This window comes from Zingiber officinale, chromosome 1B, assembly GCF_018446385.1.
Source record: "Zingiber officinale cultivar Zhangliang chromosome 1B, Zo_v1.1, whole genome shotgun sequence".
NCBI lineage: Eukaryota > Viridiplantae > Streptophyta > Magnoliopsida > Zingiberales > Zingiberaceae > Zingiber > Zingiber officinale.
The window spans coordinates 126,401,648-126,417,345 of record NC_055986.1 but is presented as its reverse complement, the minus strand read 5'-3'; the positions used below and the strand labels follow the sequence as shown (position 1 = coordinate 126,417,345).

Here is a 15,698-nt window from a genome sequence, read left to right as displayed (position 1 = left end):
TCTAACTCTACATCTCAATGCTTCCTCAATAAATTGAGGTTCATCATTGTCAACTGAAAGTGTTATCAATGCCTTATTCTCAATATCAAACATATTCTTAGGTTTGATTTTATGAACACTTCTTCATAAGTTGGGCTATTGAGAAGTTAATTCATGACTTGACATATCACTCACTCAGTTGACAAGATTCAGTCATCCATTTTAACACCTCTTTTGTTGATAATATTTCATCCTCCTCAAATAGAGGAGCACTTTTATCAACATCATATCAATGTCTTATTCTCAATATCAAACATATTCTTAGGTTTGATTTTATGAACACTTCTTCATAAGTTGGGTTATTGAGAAGTCAATTCATGACTTGATATATCACTCCCATACAGTTGACAAGACTCAGTCATTCCTTTTAACACATCTTTTGTTGATAATATCTCATCCTCCTCAAATAGAGGAATATTTTTATTAACATCACCTCTGGTTGAAGACTGTTTCGAGAAAAATCACACCTCTTAAATCTTTTTCGGAGATGATTATATCTAATTACCCATCTATGAAAATATAACCTCTTCTAACAATAACCGCTTCTAAAGTTATCCAATAGCATGGTTAACAACCGTTTGAGGCGTTATACCAATTGAAACATTTTTAAGAACAGTTTGTAACAACCGCTCCAATTGATTCATCTTTTACAATCGGTTCATCGACCGTTTTTAATTATCCGGTCCTATTGATCAATTTTTTTTAGTGCCAGTGCCACTGCACTGCCTTCGCTCGCTGCAGCCAAATGTCTCATTTGCCTGACAAATTTAAACATGTTGCGGCAACTTTGGAAAAATACAAGAGAATTGGAATCAGTACTTCTCTAAAATGTAATAAATTCCATTCGATTCACTAGGTCGCTAACTCCTGAGATGAAAAGGTGCCCTCCCAATAATTAATTAAGTCCTGAAGACACTGGAAGTGCACAGAGTCTAACATTAACAATTCCCTCTTTTCCTTGATCTTTCCCCCTCATTCACCAATTGTTCCTTTAATTGATGGTACAGTACTTCCTGGCTTCTCTGTGTTTGTACTTGTCTCTGCTTATTTTGGACTCATCATCTTGTTCTTGCGCCATCAGTGAACGCCCGTCGTGCTTATTAACCGGCGCCTGCCCCGTCGTTAACTCGAGGGCATTCTTATTCACTCCACGAACAAATCAATTACAGTGAATTGAAAATGGTTGATCGAAGGATGCGATGCAAGGTGCCATGCATGTAGTGCCAACACTAAAAATGTGTTAGTCGATGTTTGGGGGGAATGAAGATGAACTTGTGGGGATGCATACACAGAAATGAATGGTCAAGTGCGTTGGTGGATGAAAATAATTAAGGATAAATGGCGCATGACGAAAAAAAAAAAGAAATCAATTTTATAGGCTTTAATTAAATCACTTTTTTTTTTTTTTTTTGCTTTTTCTTCCTTTCTTGCAACTATATCTTATAATGCAATATTTTGTTATTATTTTTTATCTCGTGGTTGTCATCGTCCTCGTCCTCGTCGTCTTGGTCCGTGTTGTCACTGTCGTCGTCCAACTTATCGTAGTCGTGATCCATCGCTGCTGGGTGTTGCCGTTGCCCCATCAGCTCCTTCATGATGTCTTCTGGCTTCAATGCAATGAGAATTCAGTAATTAGATGCGTAATTGATTTTATTTATCAGTGCATTATCAACCAGTATATTATACCTGTTTTAATCCTTGGTCGAAGAAGCCAGCGGTGAGTCCTCCGTTACCAGTTTGTATCTGAACTCCGGCGTTAATGTCGGAATTCCCGTTCTTTCTTTCAGCCTCCGCGGCCGATTTTGGCAGCGGCGGTATCACTGGTTCTTGCTCGTGTAACCTGTTCGTCGTTATCGCATCAGTGATCTGCTGTTGATTTGACGACGGGGGGATGGTATTAGTGGACTGATCTGGGCCTTGAGGTCTCTGCATTGATCCGCCGCCGGCGCTGAGGAGTTTGCCGCGGTGGAGCGCGTCCAATTGGTGGAAGTAGGTGCAGGTCTTGGAGTCCTCCGGCCGTTTTTTGTTGCTTTCCTTCACCTTCTTGTAGTACTTGTTTATGTTTTCCCATTTCTCTTTGCACCTCTTCGCGCTCCGGTTGTAGCCGAGACGCTGCATTCCTGCGGAGACCTCCTCCCACAGAGGCCCCTTCGATCCCGAGTCCAGGTACTTGGAGTCCAGTCCGCTCCGGACCTTGATCAGGGCGTGCACCTCTGCCTTCGGCCACCGGGAGGACGACGTCGGAGATATGGCGTCGAGGCTCGACGCCGGTGGCTCTGAGCTGGGGGCGAGCTCCAACGTCGGCAGAGGCGACTGGCGCCTGTCAATGTCGGCGACTTGGCTAGGCGATTGCTGAATTTGTGGTGGTTGGGTTTGTGATGCTTGGGGCGGTACGGCTGGCGGCGGAGTTGACTGAGGAACATTATTTTGCGATGGCGGGGGTGGCGGAGTGCTTTGAGAGAGAGACGGCTGCTGGAGAGGAACGGTGGAGATCCCCGGGGCTGCTGGAGGAATTGGCCCTGGGGTGGGAAGGGAGATGTTTTGGCCGGTTATCTTCTGGAGGTAGGAGATAATGGCGGTGTCTCTGGAAGCTGCAATGGCCCGCTCCTGCGCCAGCATCTCCTGCTCTCGATTGAGCCTCGTCATCTCCTGGCGCCGCCACGCTTCCTCCCGTATCATGCGGTCCTGTTCCCTCTTCTCGATGGCCTCCAAGAACCGCTGATGCATCGCCTCCTGCCGCTCCATCACCTGCTTCATCAGTCCATCGAAGAAGTCCATCATCTTCCTGCTCGTCGTCGTCGCCTCTCGCTTCCTCTTCCTTCCTTCCTGGCTCTCCCCTGCTGTCTCCTCGTCCGATTCTGATGACGCCGAAGAGGACGAGTTGGACGAGAAGCTGAACCCCGCAGTCAGCGCGGCCGCGGTCGAGATTCCATGAGCCAGCTCAGGGGCGACCACCCTCGTCGGCAAGGCAACGATCGGCGGTGGGGGTGCGACGGAGGAGACGGGCTGAGCCCTGTTAGATGGCGGCTGGCCCACCATGGCGGCGGCGCTGAAGGCTGCAGAGGAGGCGTCGGCAAACTCAGCCTGAGCTGCAGGGGCGGCGACCGCTGAAGGTCCGGCGGAGGAGCCGGCGCCGCTGTGGAGGGCTTCGAGCTGGGTGAAGAAGCGGTAGCTCTTGCCGTCCTGGCGGCCGGCGCGGCCTTCCTTGGTGCGCTTGTAGTACTTGTGCACGTTCTCAAACTTCTCTTTGCACTTTTTTGCGCTCCTCTTGTACCCCAACTCCGCCAGCTTCCTGCACCATTGACAATTGTAGCCATGTATCAACTGCACAATAATCACAAGCAACAGGCACAGCACCAAACGGATGAGGATAAAGGAATTATTAAGCCCTAAAAAGTGAATAGCCAACCACCACAGAAAAAGTCATAGGTAAGAAGTTCCCTACTGATGATGAATTACGCCACTAATCTACCATCGAACATGCTAATAACCTACCTCGAAGGATAAAAATGGACTTAAAGTTGTAGCAATCAAGTAGCTAAAAGAACAGCAGGATGATAGAATAATCAATGGACTGTACTGAGGGAACGCACCATTTGCCTCAGGGAATCTTTAAGCCAGATCTATCTCCACAAGGATTTAGAAAACAATTATTGGTTTGGTTGGGATTGATGCAGCGGATCTGGAGCAGCCGCTGACATCGAATTCAGAGATGATGTTGTTTAAGAAAAGAGATGAAGCTAAGCTGTACTGATCATGAACTTTAGAGAAAGAGATCTGAGACGATTGAAGAAGACAGAGAGAAGATGACTCGTTTTTTTGCCCCCAAAACCCAAGCTCTCATGCTTCATGCTTGCTTACTCCTGCAGTTCTGCTGCCGTTGCAGCTGTGTCGTTGTACGAACACAGAGTCAGATATGGTTATACTTTTCAACTGTCTCGCAAACAGAAAAATCTTTCTTTTAGCTGGTGGTGATGGTCGTGTGAGTGTCAATTCTCAATTCCCGAGAGAGAGATAGAGATCCATGAACAAAATGAAGCAAAAAGACGACATTTTGATGTGAATTGCAGGAGATATGGTGCGAATTGTAACTAACCTGGAGACCTCCTCCCAGAGAGGAGCTTTTAGCGTGGCGTCGCGGAAGCTGGCGTCCATCTCGGACCGGATCTTGAGCAGCGCCAGCGTCTCCTGCCGCGGCCACCGGTTCCCGGCTGAACTTCCGCCGCGCTCGGGGTCGTCGCCTGCGACGGCGAGGGCCTCATCGTCTGGAAATTCTACGGCCACCTGCAGTTTGTCAAAATTCCCGGGCGCCGCAGGAGGCGGAGGGCGGACGCTGATGGGGGAGGCGACCTCGTCGGGCGGCGGAATTCCGAGCAGGTGCGCTCGGGAGGCAACTGGAGCGGACGAGAACGGGAGTATCTGGGAGGGCGACGCCCCGAACTGAGTCCCTCCTTGCGGCTGCGCCTGCTGTTGCATCTCTCTAGTTATAATTCGGGATCAATTGAGCTCAATTCCGAACTCACGCCTTTCTCTCTCCCTCTCTCTCCCACTTCAGTGAGGAGAAAGAGAGGAGAGAAGCCACAGAATTGGACAGCCCAATTTATCTACGAGGCCACAGCGAGACCTTTAAGCATGACTACCTCCATGGCGATCGAGAAGAAGGTAAGAAGAAGAAGAAGAAGCAGGGAGAAATAGAAAGATCAAAAAATTAAAACAGTGAGATGGAGGAAGAAAGACGGAAGGCATGCAGAGATGCCTGCCACTGCTGCTGGTGATGATGTTAGACAGAGAGAGAGAGAGGATAGAGCAAACGAGATGCTGCGCTGTCAGGGGTGGGGGCTTACTTTGCACTTAATCATAGTTAAACCCCAAAGGACAGGTTTTGTCGGGGAAGGAACGAGAGATTAGTACCGTAGAAGAAAGCCTAGTAAGAAAAAACAAGAAGAGGAAGACTATTAATCTTGCACCGTGATGGAGCATCTCCAATGGATCCAACCATCCAGCCCTCCCTTCCATCACGCATGCAAAAGCAAGCCTCAATTCCCTCTCCCACAAGTAAAAATATATACCCAATTTACTTCTTCACGCTTCGATTAGCTTTGCTTGTATTTTGGAACGTACTAATTACCCACACCGCTGAGACAAATAAACAGACAAACGAAAGCATTAAAAAAGAGAGAAGAAAACAAGTAACGTGTTTGTATAATTGCTGGGTGGTGGAAAATTATTGGCGATGGGTATACGGACTTGAGCATTTATACAGCAAGTAGATGACGATAAAACAGGCTGTGAAGAGGACGGAAGAAAGAATTATAAATTATTATTTTTATTAAAATAAAATATTTTTTTTAAAAAAAAAAGTGCGAGAGATAGAGAGAGAAGAGGCGAATGCTTTGGCACACCAGCTGTACTGTGGCGTGGGCCTGGCGTTTATTGCGGGTCCCACGAGAAAAAATTTAACACCTCACGGATACAACACGGCATGTTACCCCACGCCTTTGCCGGGCAGCACCGCTCTCCTATTCCAAGGAAGGATGGATTGATCAGCTCGACCTGACTCAAGGTACAGGCTGCTGGCGTTGATCGTGGCTGGCTGGGCCATGTGTCTCAAATGACTCGATCAATTTGACACCCAAGGATGGAGACAGATATTACTCTACTCTGGGCTTTAGCTGGGGTCATGGGTCATTTTAAGATTTTTTTTTTAAAAAAAACTCATATATTTATAAATTTTTTTATATATTTAATAATTTTAGTAAATCTACGAATCAAATTTCATGATAATCTATATGTATATATATATATAATCTAATTTTTTAATCATTTGCTCGTTTACATACAACAACTCTTTTCTCTCTTTTTTATTATGAAAGGTAAATATATATCATTAAAAAAATATAATACACAAAATCTACAATCTCTCATCATGTTATGTCTGAGGAAGTGTTAAATCTAAGAAACTATCCAAGGTATAGTATACAAGCGCTCACATATGTACCAACATTCTCTCTGTGTACCAACACTCTCATTGAATATCCACCATTAGATGCTCTACGGTCAAGTACTCATTATCAATATAATCATAGGGGATCAGTCATTGATCGAGCTTTGTCGTCAATGTTAAACAGTCATCTCCTGTAAGCATCTCCATGTTGCAAGAAGCCTAGCATCCTCTAGGATTACTCTCACTATCCTCCATCCGTTGTCCTTCGTGTTGAAGCAATCTGGGTACCCTAGGCTTTGATGTTTGGGCAAAGGTTTAAGTTAGATTTATTGTTGTATTTGATATGCATTGTGAGTGTGCAGGATACAAGTATAACAATGAAAGTCCAAGTGTGATCTTGGTAAAGGAGGAAAGTCCAAGGATGAGTCTTAGCGGTGTAAGTCCAAGCATGTAGTCTTGGCAACGTAAGTCCAAGTGTGACTTGGCAATGGATGAAGTTCTGGAGGTACGACCTCTTGGCAAAGGAAGGCCCGATAATAATGACAAGGCCGATGGAAGCTCTAGAAGGCAAGACGTGAAGGATGGGAAGACATTCGAGGGACTCAAGGCTGATGGAGAATGTTAGAAGGCTAGGTCTAGGTTAGTCGAGCGAGGACGAGTGCTGAGTAAATGTACTCAGGGGTTAAATCTTAGGATTAGGGGGTTACTGTAGCATTACTGCAGTATCACTGTAGCGTTACTGTAGAAGTCGACTGATGTTTTCATCAGTCGATTGGTGCGGTCGATTTGGAAGTCGACTGAGAGTGAGCAGAATATTTCTGCTCGTTCGGTTGGTGTGGAGCAATCGACTGATGGAAGTATCAGTTGACTGATATTGAGTCGTTGGGTTGTAATGGTCGAATCTCCATAGAGGGTAGTCGACTGATGGTTTTGGTAGTCGACTGGTAGGCGGAGTTTTCCAACTCGTGGCCTATATAACCAAGCATTGGAAGCTTGGTTAAGGTTGACGAAAATAGACGGGGTTAACCCATATTAAAGTCTCCAAGGTCTTATTGGGTTATCAAGAGCTTGTGCGAGTTTGTGGTGAGGTTTCTCCACCCACAAGGAGCTACTCGAGCTAGTCGGAGGTTTTTCGAGGAGTCATCCACCGACGGATCAGGATCGTCCACCTTACGGACAACGGTGGAGTAGGAGCTTCATCTTCGAACCACGTTAAATCAATGTGTTAGGTTTGCTTTCTATTGTCCGTATTTATTTTTGTATTCCATTGTGTATACTAACCATTGTAGGAAGCGACGTTTTAGGTGAGACGCTATTCCCCCCCCCCCCCCCCATCTAGCGGACGTCAAGGCCCCAACACTCCGTCCTTGAGAAATCTAGCTCCTCCGGTCATCAGTGCTAGCCAAGATGAGGCCAAATGATGTGTGATAAGTTCGTATCTCCTTTGCCCATGACTCAAGTGGGTCCTTACTCTCAGCATCAACTTGAACATAAGTCATCATCATCATCCCCTCATCACTTTTAACAAGTGGCTAGCTATAAACAGATTTATAATATATTTACCGTGAATTATTTGTTGTGAGCTAGATAAATCATTCTAATGAATCTATCCACCCTCGTAGGCTTTTTGACAAAGCCTCAACCATAAACGAATTTAGAATATCTTTACCATGAGCCGTTTGTTGCGAGCTAAATAGATCATCCAGTTAGATCTATTCACCTATGTATCCTCACCAACAATATATACACTCTCCCTTAAGGTGGATGCTTTCACTTACTTCTCACCATCTCAAGGTACATGATCTCTCACTTGTCAACACAAGATATATATGCTCTCATATACACTCTCACTCAGGGTGGATGTTCTTATTCACCATCTCAAGAGGTACAAACTCTCATATACTCTCACTCACCCAAGTGTCTGTATGACTCCCAAAATGATGAAACTCCATCCATGCTGATGAGATGCTCCTAGAAGAATGCTCCATCCATATAGTTTGTGAGTATCTGATGAGCTTGCAAGTATCCGCGAGGGGAACTCTCTCACCTATCATAGCCCAATATGGATTATCACAATATCAGTTAGTAGTCTGCTCCTCCATATGAATTCATATCTCGCAATCCTCTAAATCAAGTAATAATCTTTTTTATTTTTTTATTTTTTTTATTACCGACGGTAGTTACTTGGGTCTAACATGGTGCTAGCCCTAAGTAACATCCTTAATTCTATACAATGTAATGAAGAAGTGTATGCCCTCCAGACCCCTATGTGTGGGCTCTCTCTTTTAATTGCATGCAATGTAGTGCTAATTTCTACAAATCAATACTAAGGTGGATGGTACTGGTTTGGTAGTGCCAGCACCACCAGCATGATCTTGGTGCTTGTTTATAAAAATCAGCACCATCTTGCATGCAATTAAAGGAGAGAGAAGATAACTTGGTCATCTGCACTAATAGTTAATAGTCACCCGTAATTTACTACCTCCATGTTAGTCTAGGAATGGATTGATCAGAGCGTTGAGGACGAGTGAATCACTTTTTTTATCACACAAAAGGAGAGAGAAGAGAGTTATTACATGCAACTGAAAGAGAGGTAAAAAAAAATAAATTTTAGCCATGTTAAATTACCTATGTTTAATGTCACCTACAACTACTCATATATACTCTAGACACCTCTATAAGGAGAAGAATGACTTAGTTAGCTAATATAAGATTGCTTTTGTTATCTGACTTGATGATGATGATTAATAAATTAACTTGAATTTACGAAGATTCTCTTTTATCTAAATAAATATCAATCGGCAAGTCTCATACTATTATTTAATAATGTTATGTTTTTTTATTTATAACCATAGACAATAGTAGTTGAGACACAATATTTAAATGCCCTAACACTGTAATTTGATATTATTATGACATTTTCTATACTTGTCAGAGAACAATATTTGTATTCTAGTCGTTTCTTCTCTCTTTTTTTTTACACAAAAGACACACATAATCTCCTGTTCAAAACTAATCAAATTAAAGTATTCGTCCTATTAAAAAAAATACACAAGATTATTATGAAATACTAATAACTGATGCATGCTAAACTTAAAATATAGCGTGCAACAAAAGTCAATTGGATTTGAATAAGATATCTCATTGCCAAAGACAAGAATGGAGGAAGGGAAGTCTATCATTGCTTGGCTCCTAACTTATATCTTCCATGACCCACGATAGTGATTGTTATAATGATTGATGGAGCCTTGCAAATGATCAAATTAAATTACTAGAATAATTAACAATGGCTCGACATTAAATCAACACTTTTTAATTAGCTAAACTAGATTCTCACTAATCAACGTTTTTTGTGTTTGTTTTGCAATATTTAATAGTTAAAATGGGATTTTGCCATGTTACGTGGGAGAGGGAGATGTGTGACTTAGCTTATTTTCTATAAATGGAGACAGTGGAGGCTTAGAGGTTATGAGGCTTTGGTAGGGTGTAAAGGAGCTACATTTAACTATGTTTTATCTTATTTATTTTTCGTATATAATAACGTATTGTGAATAATTTTAGATTATAAAAAATTATAATCTTTATATATTTGAATAAAAAATAAAAAATCCTTTTCTATCAAACTTAATCAATAAAGGATCAACCTGATCCACGACACATCTTTATCAAATTCGCATTATAAATGCGAGTTTATCGACCTAAAAGTTAGTTCATCATGGTCTAGAGGTAGGCCATGCATGAACCCCTTGAAAATAATTGCCGCATTAACTAACTGATGGCAAGTCTTTAATTTGGGTGGTTCAATGTCATACCACCAAATTGAAAACTTAATTAATGTGGTTTAAAAAATTCCTAAACAAAATCAAAAATCAAAATAAAAACGTAGGTAAAATTAATAATTTATATTTCAATTTTCAGTATGATTTTAAAAATTGGAAATGGTATTTTAAATAATAATAAGTTGAAATGACATTGTCCCCTAAGACTGACTTGATAAAAAATGAATTTAGCGTATGTTTGTTAGAGAATGTTATCCAATACATCCGTTCATACAATCCCGTGAGCCTATAGTATTATTTTTTAAAAAATATATATTTAGAATTTAGGATATAATATTTAAATTAGAGAAAAAGGTTAGATTTATATTACCAATATTTAAACAGGAGAAAGTGAAAATTTAAAAAAGTTAGATTTATATTACCAAAAGTATTTATCATCTTTTTTTTATTTCATAACCAATAAATATATATATATATATATATATATATATATATATATATATATATATATATATATATATATATATATATATATATATATATATATTACCAAAAGTATTTATTATCTCTTTTTATATAAAAAAAAATATATATATATATATATATATATATATATATATATATATATATATATATATATATCATCATCAGTTATAAAATATGGGAATTGATAATTGGGAAGTTTACTATAAATTATATAAGTAAAAATTGATAAGAAAGTAACTAGAGCTTATGCGTTATAAGATATATTAAAGCTAAAAAAATATTGTACAGAACTAAAAAATAGACAATGGAGCGGAAAGACTTACGATCGAGAATGGAGAGGAGTACAAAGTAAACCAACGTCGGCTATGTGTTCGGTGACACTTTGGAGAGCTTTCAGTTAGCTCGAGAACAAGCATGCGACTATAAGTTGCGCTTAGCTTGTGGCGCCTTTTCTTTTGCTTGCCCAGCAGGACCAAGCTACAACGGAAGATGACAGCGAAGGAAGGAGCGAGAGAGAGAGCGAGGGAAATTTAGATTTGAAAAAAATTCCTTCGCCTTCCATTTTGAATAGAGGACGGAAGGGGAGAGAGAATAAAAGAAATATTTTTTCCAAGAAATCGAGCTGGCAACGCCACATATGCGTGTCGCTCATGGTCACTCACGAAATGTTGGGTAGCATATTATATATATATGTTATGTCACACACCTTATGTCACACACTCTGTGAACTCTTGATGTAATTTTTTTGTTTGAAAAATTTTTATACCTAGACCCTAAACACTAAATCCTAAAGTCAAAATCCTAAGGTTGCATTTGGTTCAAATTATTATTGTACATAACCTTGGTTATATAATTACTAGGTAATCACATAAATAAGGTTATGAGAATAAAACATAACCTTAATATTGTTTGATTAAACTTAGGTTATGTTACTACTAGTTTAACATTTTACTGATTTACCCTCACTTCCTCCTCTTCTTATTTACTATTACTTGGGTGTTTACGTGGCATTGTCGTCATCACCTCTACCTACCGACGGATTCTCCTTCCTTGATGCCAAATTAATCTACCGAGTCCTGCTCCTCTCTTCCCTATCTTCTTTAGCTTCTTCGTCATATAGAGCTGGTCCTTGTTGTTTAAAGGTCTGGGGAGAAATTATTAATTATGCCCCAATTTGATCCTTCCATCAACTTAAATGATAATTATTTTAATCTATAAAATTTTATTTCTATAAATGGGATAAGAAAACTTTTTAGTTGTAAGAAGATTTTTTATCTTATAATGACTATTTATTTTTTATTTATGCATAAATTTCTACTATTCTAATATAGAAATAAGAATGAAATATGAATTCTAAAACTATGAATATAAATTCTTTTTCTATTCCTACACTATTAAATTATCCAAGACTAATAATTTTATTTGTAATCAATTTTATTCAGAAAGTAAGAGATATTTTCAAAGAATAATCACTTAAATTTTTAGCAAAAGAACACTGAGAGTGAAGAAAAATTTAACTCAAGAATGAAAGAGAAGCATAGTAATGTAACATAAAATCCTGACATCAAACTGAGAAATAATAAAGAAGTGCAACCTAATCAGTTTACCTCCATAATCTTTATTTTCAACATCAACATAAGAATATGAAAGAATGAAGAGAACACTAGGAAGATCTGTCACAAATATATTCAATTTGAATTTGAGCAACTTAAATAATATATTCAACAGAATAGTTAAAGAATTAAAATCTTTTTATCCCAAAAAAGTGATAGTACTTATATACTTAACTTGATAAAAATAATTAAAACTCAATATAAATGAAATAAATTTTATGTATAGGAATCCTAGAAATAACAAAATTAAATACGCTACAAATTTTTAAAATTTCAAATTGATTAAGGCATCATGTGGTGGTGACAAAAAACTTTCTATGGAGAATGACCTACTTGGTTTCTCAATCCATAAAGCAAAAAAAATTTTTAATTTATAAAAACTTAAGCATCAGAGAAACAAAACAACACTATTTTTTCTCTTTAAATAAAGGAAAAAAATAAAGATTTTTTTTAAAGAAAATGTTAGTTCTCAGAATTAACACAAGTATTCCAGCTTGTTAGATGTCTCCTCATCAATTTCACATCAAGATCAAAAGTATCGCTCACATGAGACATTATAAACCTTCTTCTTCGCTTCCTCTTCACTAAATCAGAAGAAAAAATGGGAGTGAATGCAAAGGATATAGTTAAATTGTCAACTATAATACACCTAAAAAAAAATCAAGGTAACTCATTTAAAGTGTCTTCGTGATGCACTTTTAAAGGCAAAATCATCAATAATATTATCGTATTCAGTGTTTTCCAAACTATTCTTTTCAATGCATAAAATTGCTAATCCATTTAGTTTATCTTGAGTCATTGTGGTCCATAAATACGATTTTATTAATTTTAATTTTGAAAAATTTCTTTCGACATATGCCACTGTCATGGGTATTGTCAATAATATCCTATAAGCAATCATCACATTTTGGAAGCATATCCATTGTTTTTAAAAACTCTAATATTTGAATGGAAGATTATTTCTTATTTGTTTCATAAGATTCACTTAGTAACATTATTTAGAAAACTTGTAGTTTTGAAAATATATATTTTACATCAATATCAGAAGTGTCACCATTTCTTAAAGTATTTTCAAGATTCACATAAGAACTCTACAATTCATCATCATCTAATGAAATTAATTTTGCAAGATCATACAAGAACCCAAATATAAATTTAAAATATTGCAACTGTTCAAACCCGCTCTTCAATTGCCCAAGAGCAATATCAACCACTAAGATAAAATAATTTATTCATAAAAAGTTTCTTTTGGTGATTGATTTTTTCCTTTCAATGTTAGCAATCTCATCAAAATAACTCTTTTTATAAATTTTATATTTTTATAGGAAATACAAGCTCAATTTTCATATCAGATGCTATTATTATTTTTTTTTTGGCATCAATCATAGTAGAAGCAAACACATTTTCTCTATATTTTTCAAAAAATGAAACAAGACCAAATAATTGTTTTATAGCAACATCAGATGTATATCCTTTAACTATAATTTTTACTAACTAAGTTAATTTTATGCAAAATATCATGCCAAATAACAAAGCTTAATATAAATTCAAAACTTGAAAGTTCACTAGATGCTAAAGTTTCAGCATCTCTACTTAATTTATTATGTTCACTTATTTTTGCTTATTTGAACAAAGCTTCTCTAATTTGGGAAGTTTGAGATACTATTACTTTGACTATTTCAATATGGCTTTCCATCTTGTAGTTGACAATGATTTTAAAGTTAATCCATCAATATATTCAAGTAAAACATTCCATCTTTTTGTTGAATTAGAGAACACTGTGTACATACATTGACATGCTCAAAAAAATAATTTTACTTTAGCACAAGAATTTTCCATGTCACAAACAACTAAGTTAAGAGAATGAGAACCACATGACATGTAAAACACTCTAGGATTAATGTCAACCAATCTCCTTTGCACACCTTGACTTTTGTCTTTCATATTAGATCCATTATCATAACTTTGCCCTCTCACATTATCAATATCAAGTTCTAAAGATTGTAAAACAACTTGCAATTTATTAAAAAGACCTAAACCAGTTGCATCTTCTACATTTACAAATTCTAAGAAATACTCTTCTATTTTAATTGGAATCTCTAAAACATCTGCACATCTTAATATGAGAGTTATTTGTTCTTTGTGACTTGCATCCACTGTACAATCAAGAATTAGTAAAAAAATATTTTGCTTCTTTTACTTTTTTAATTATTGCATTCTTGACTTTGGAGACTAGAATAGATATTAACTCATTTTGAATTTTATGACTAAGATAATAAATATTTTTATCTTGAATGAGTCAAAAATACTCTTGCATTATTGGATCAAAATTTACAATCATTTCAAGTAGACCCAAAAAATTATCATTACCATCTTCATAAATTTTGTCATGAGTACCACGAAATACCAAATTATGTATAGCAAGACATTTGACAACAGTAAGCAACTATTCTTAGCATGATGTGTTTCCAATGTTTTGTATTCTTTTTAATTTATTCTTGTATTCCTTATCAATTATCAATGTTTTCTTTAATCTTATTTGTAGTTCAACAAAAGCTCTCAGATTAGTGAGGTGTTCAACACTATTTTCATGTTGTTTAAGTTTGACACATAAATGTTTCTAGTCATTAACTCTTTCTCTTGCTAAATTACTTTTGGTGTGTATTACTTTAAACAACTTACAACAAATACAAAATACTTTGTCCAATTCCTTCAAGTGCACTAACCATTTTCGATCACGAGTCTCACCATTTGGTAACATTTGAACATAGTAAGTATGAGAAATGTGTTGAGATTCTTTATCTAAAGGAAACTTGAGAATATCTTCTCTTTTAGGACTTCTTTCCACAAGTAAATATCTCATTTTTGTATCAAGATTATCCCAAACTTTTTGATCGAATATGTTCAAATCATTTCTAGGTGTTGAACATTAATATTCGTTTGCACGCCTATCATCACAACAATTATCTGTTGGTGCAATTGACACTAATGGTCAAACCTAAGTTTTGATAAATAACATGTGGATTAAAGTTAGATGTGTTGTGATCTAACCTTTCTGCCAAGTGTGTAGGACTTAACTGGTTTGACACCAGGCTGAAATTCAGCTAGGTCTAGAGGACCTGATAGTTGATGTAGAAGTCCAGATGGTTAAGGAGTGACCCAATATCTGACAGGAAGTTCGCCTTGGTCCAAGGGACCTGACAGCTGACCAAAGTCTAGTTGGGTCTGCAGACCTGATAACTGACGGGAAGACTTGTTGAACCATGAGGGAATTAAGTGATTCTGCATAGTAAGTAAGGTAAGTCACTGGAGAGAGCATTCTAGTAAGGATGAGTCCCAATTTGAGACTTTAGGCATAGGTCCGGTTTAGGTCCATTTTGGAAATCTAAACTGAGACCCTGACTAGATCCTGATCTCGAATATACATGATCTAATTAATACTACTATTTTATTATTGTGCTAACTTTTTTTTGCAAGGTACACTTTGTTTTGTTGGACTAACACATTTTTCATTTCGAAAGAAGCAAATTCAGTCTCGGGTGACCGACTCTGCACAAGAGGGCACGGAGGCACCTTCGATGCATTTGAAGGCGCCTTGAGCTGGGTGATGGAAGGCTCCTTGAGCTGGGCGATGGAAGGCATCTTGGAGAGCCTTGAAGGCGCCTTCGGTCGGATAAGGCAGAAGGCTTTGTCGAAGATAAGAAGCCAAATTTACAAGGATATAATTTGGGGTTGAAGGCGCCTCCAGTGCCATGGAAGGTGCCTCCAATGCTCAATAAAAGAGAGCTTTAGCCAGCCTTCAAGATACAACTTCTACACTCAATCATTTGGGATTTT

General features: G+C 38.0%; 1 protein-coding gene across 2 annotated transcripts; it reads right to left on the bottom strand.

Annotated features, from left to right (window-relative positions):
- Nucleotides 1-914: 914 nt before the first annotated feature.
- On the bottom strand, nt 915-4,878 carry LOC121977795 (trihelix transcription factor GTL1-like). 2 transcript variants are annotated; one of them, XM_042530220.1, is made up of 3 exons: nt 4,136-4,875; nt 1,726-3,331; nt 915-1,646 (listed from the first exon to the last, which is right to left on the bottom strand). In XM_042530220.1, exons 1-3 carry the CDS (start codon nt 4,513-4,515, stop codon nt 1,473-1,475), a joined length of 2,160 nt encoding a protein of 719 aa, XP_042386154.1. In that variant the 5' UTR covers nt 4,516-4,875; the 3' UTR covers nt 915-1,472. The 2 variants fall into 2 exon arrangements, with proteins under 2 accessions (XP_042386154.1, XP_042386162.1); XM_042530228.1 differs by having other exon boundaries at nt 1,480-1,642; nt 4,136-4,878.
- Between the last annotated feature and the right edge of the window lie 10,820 nt (nt 4,879-15,698).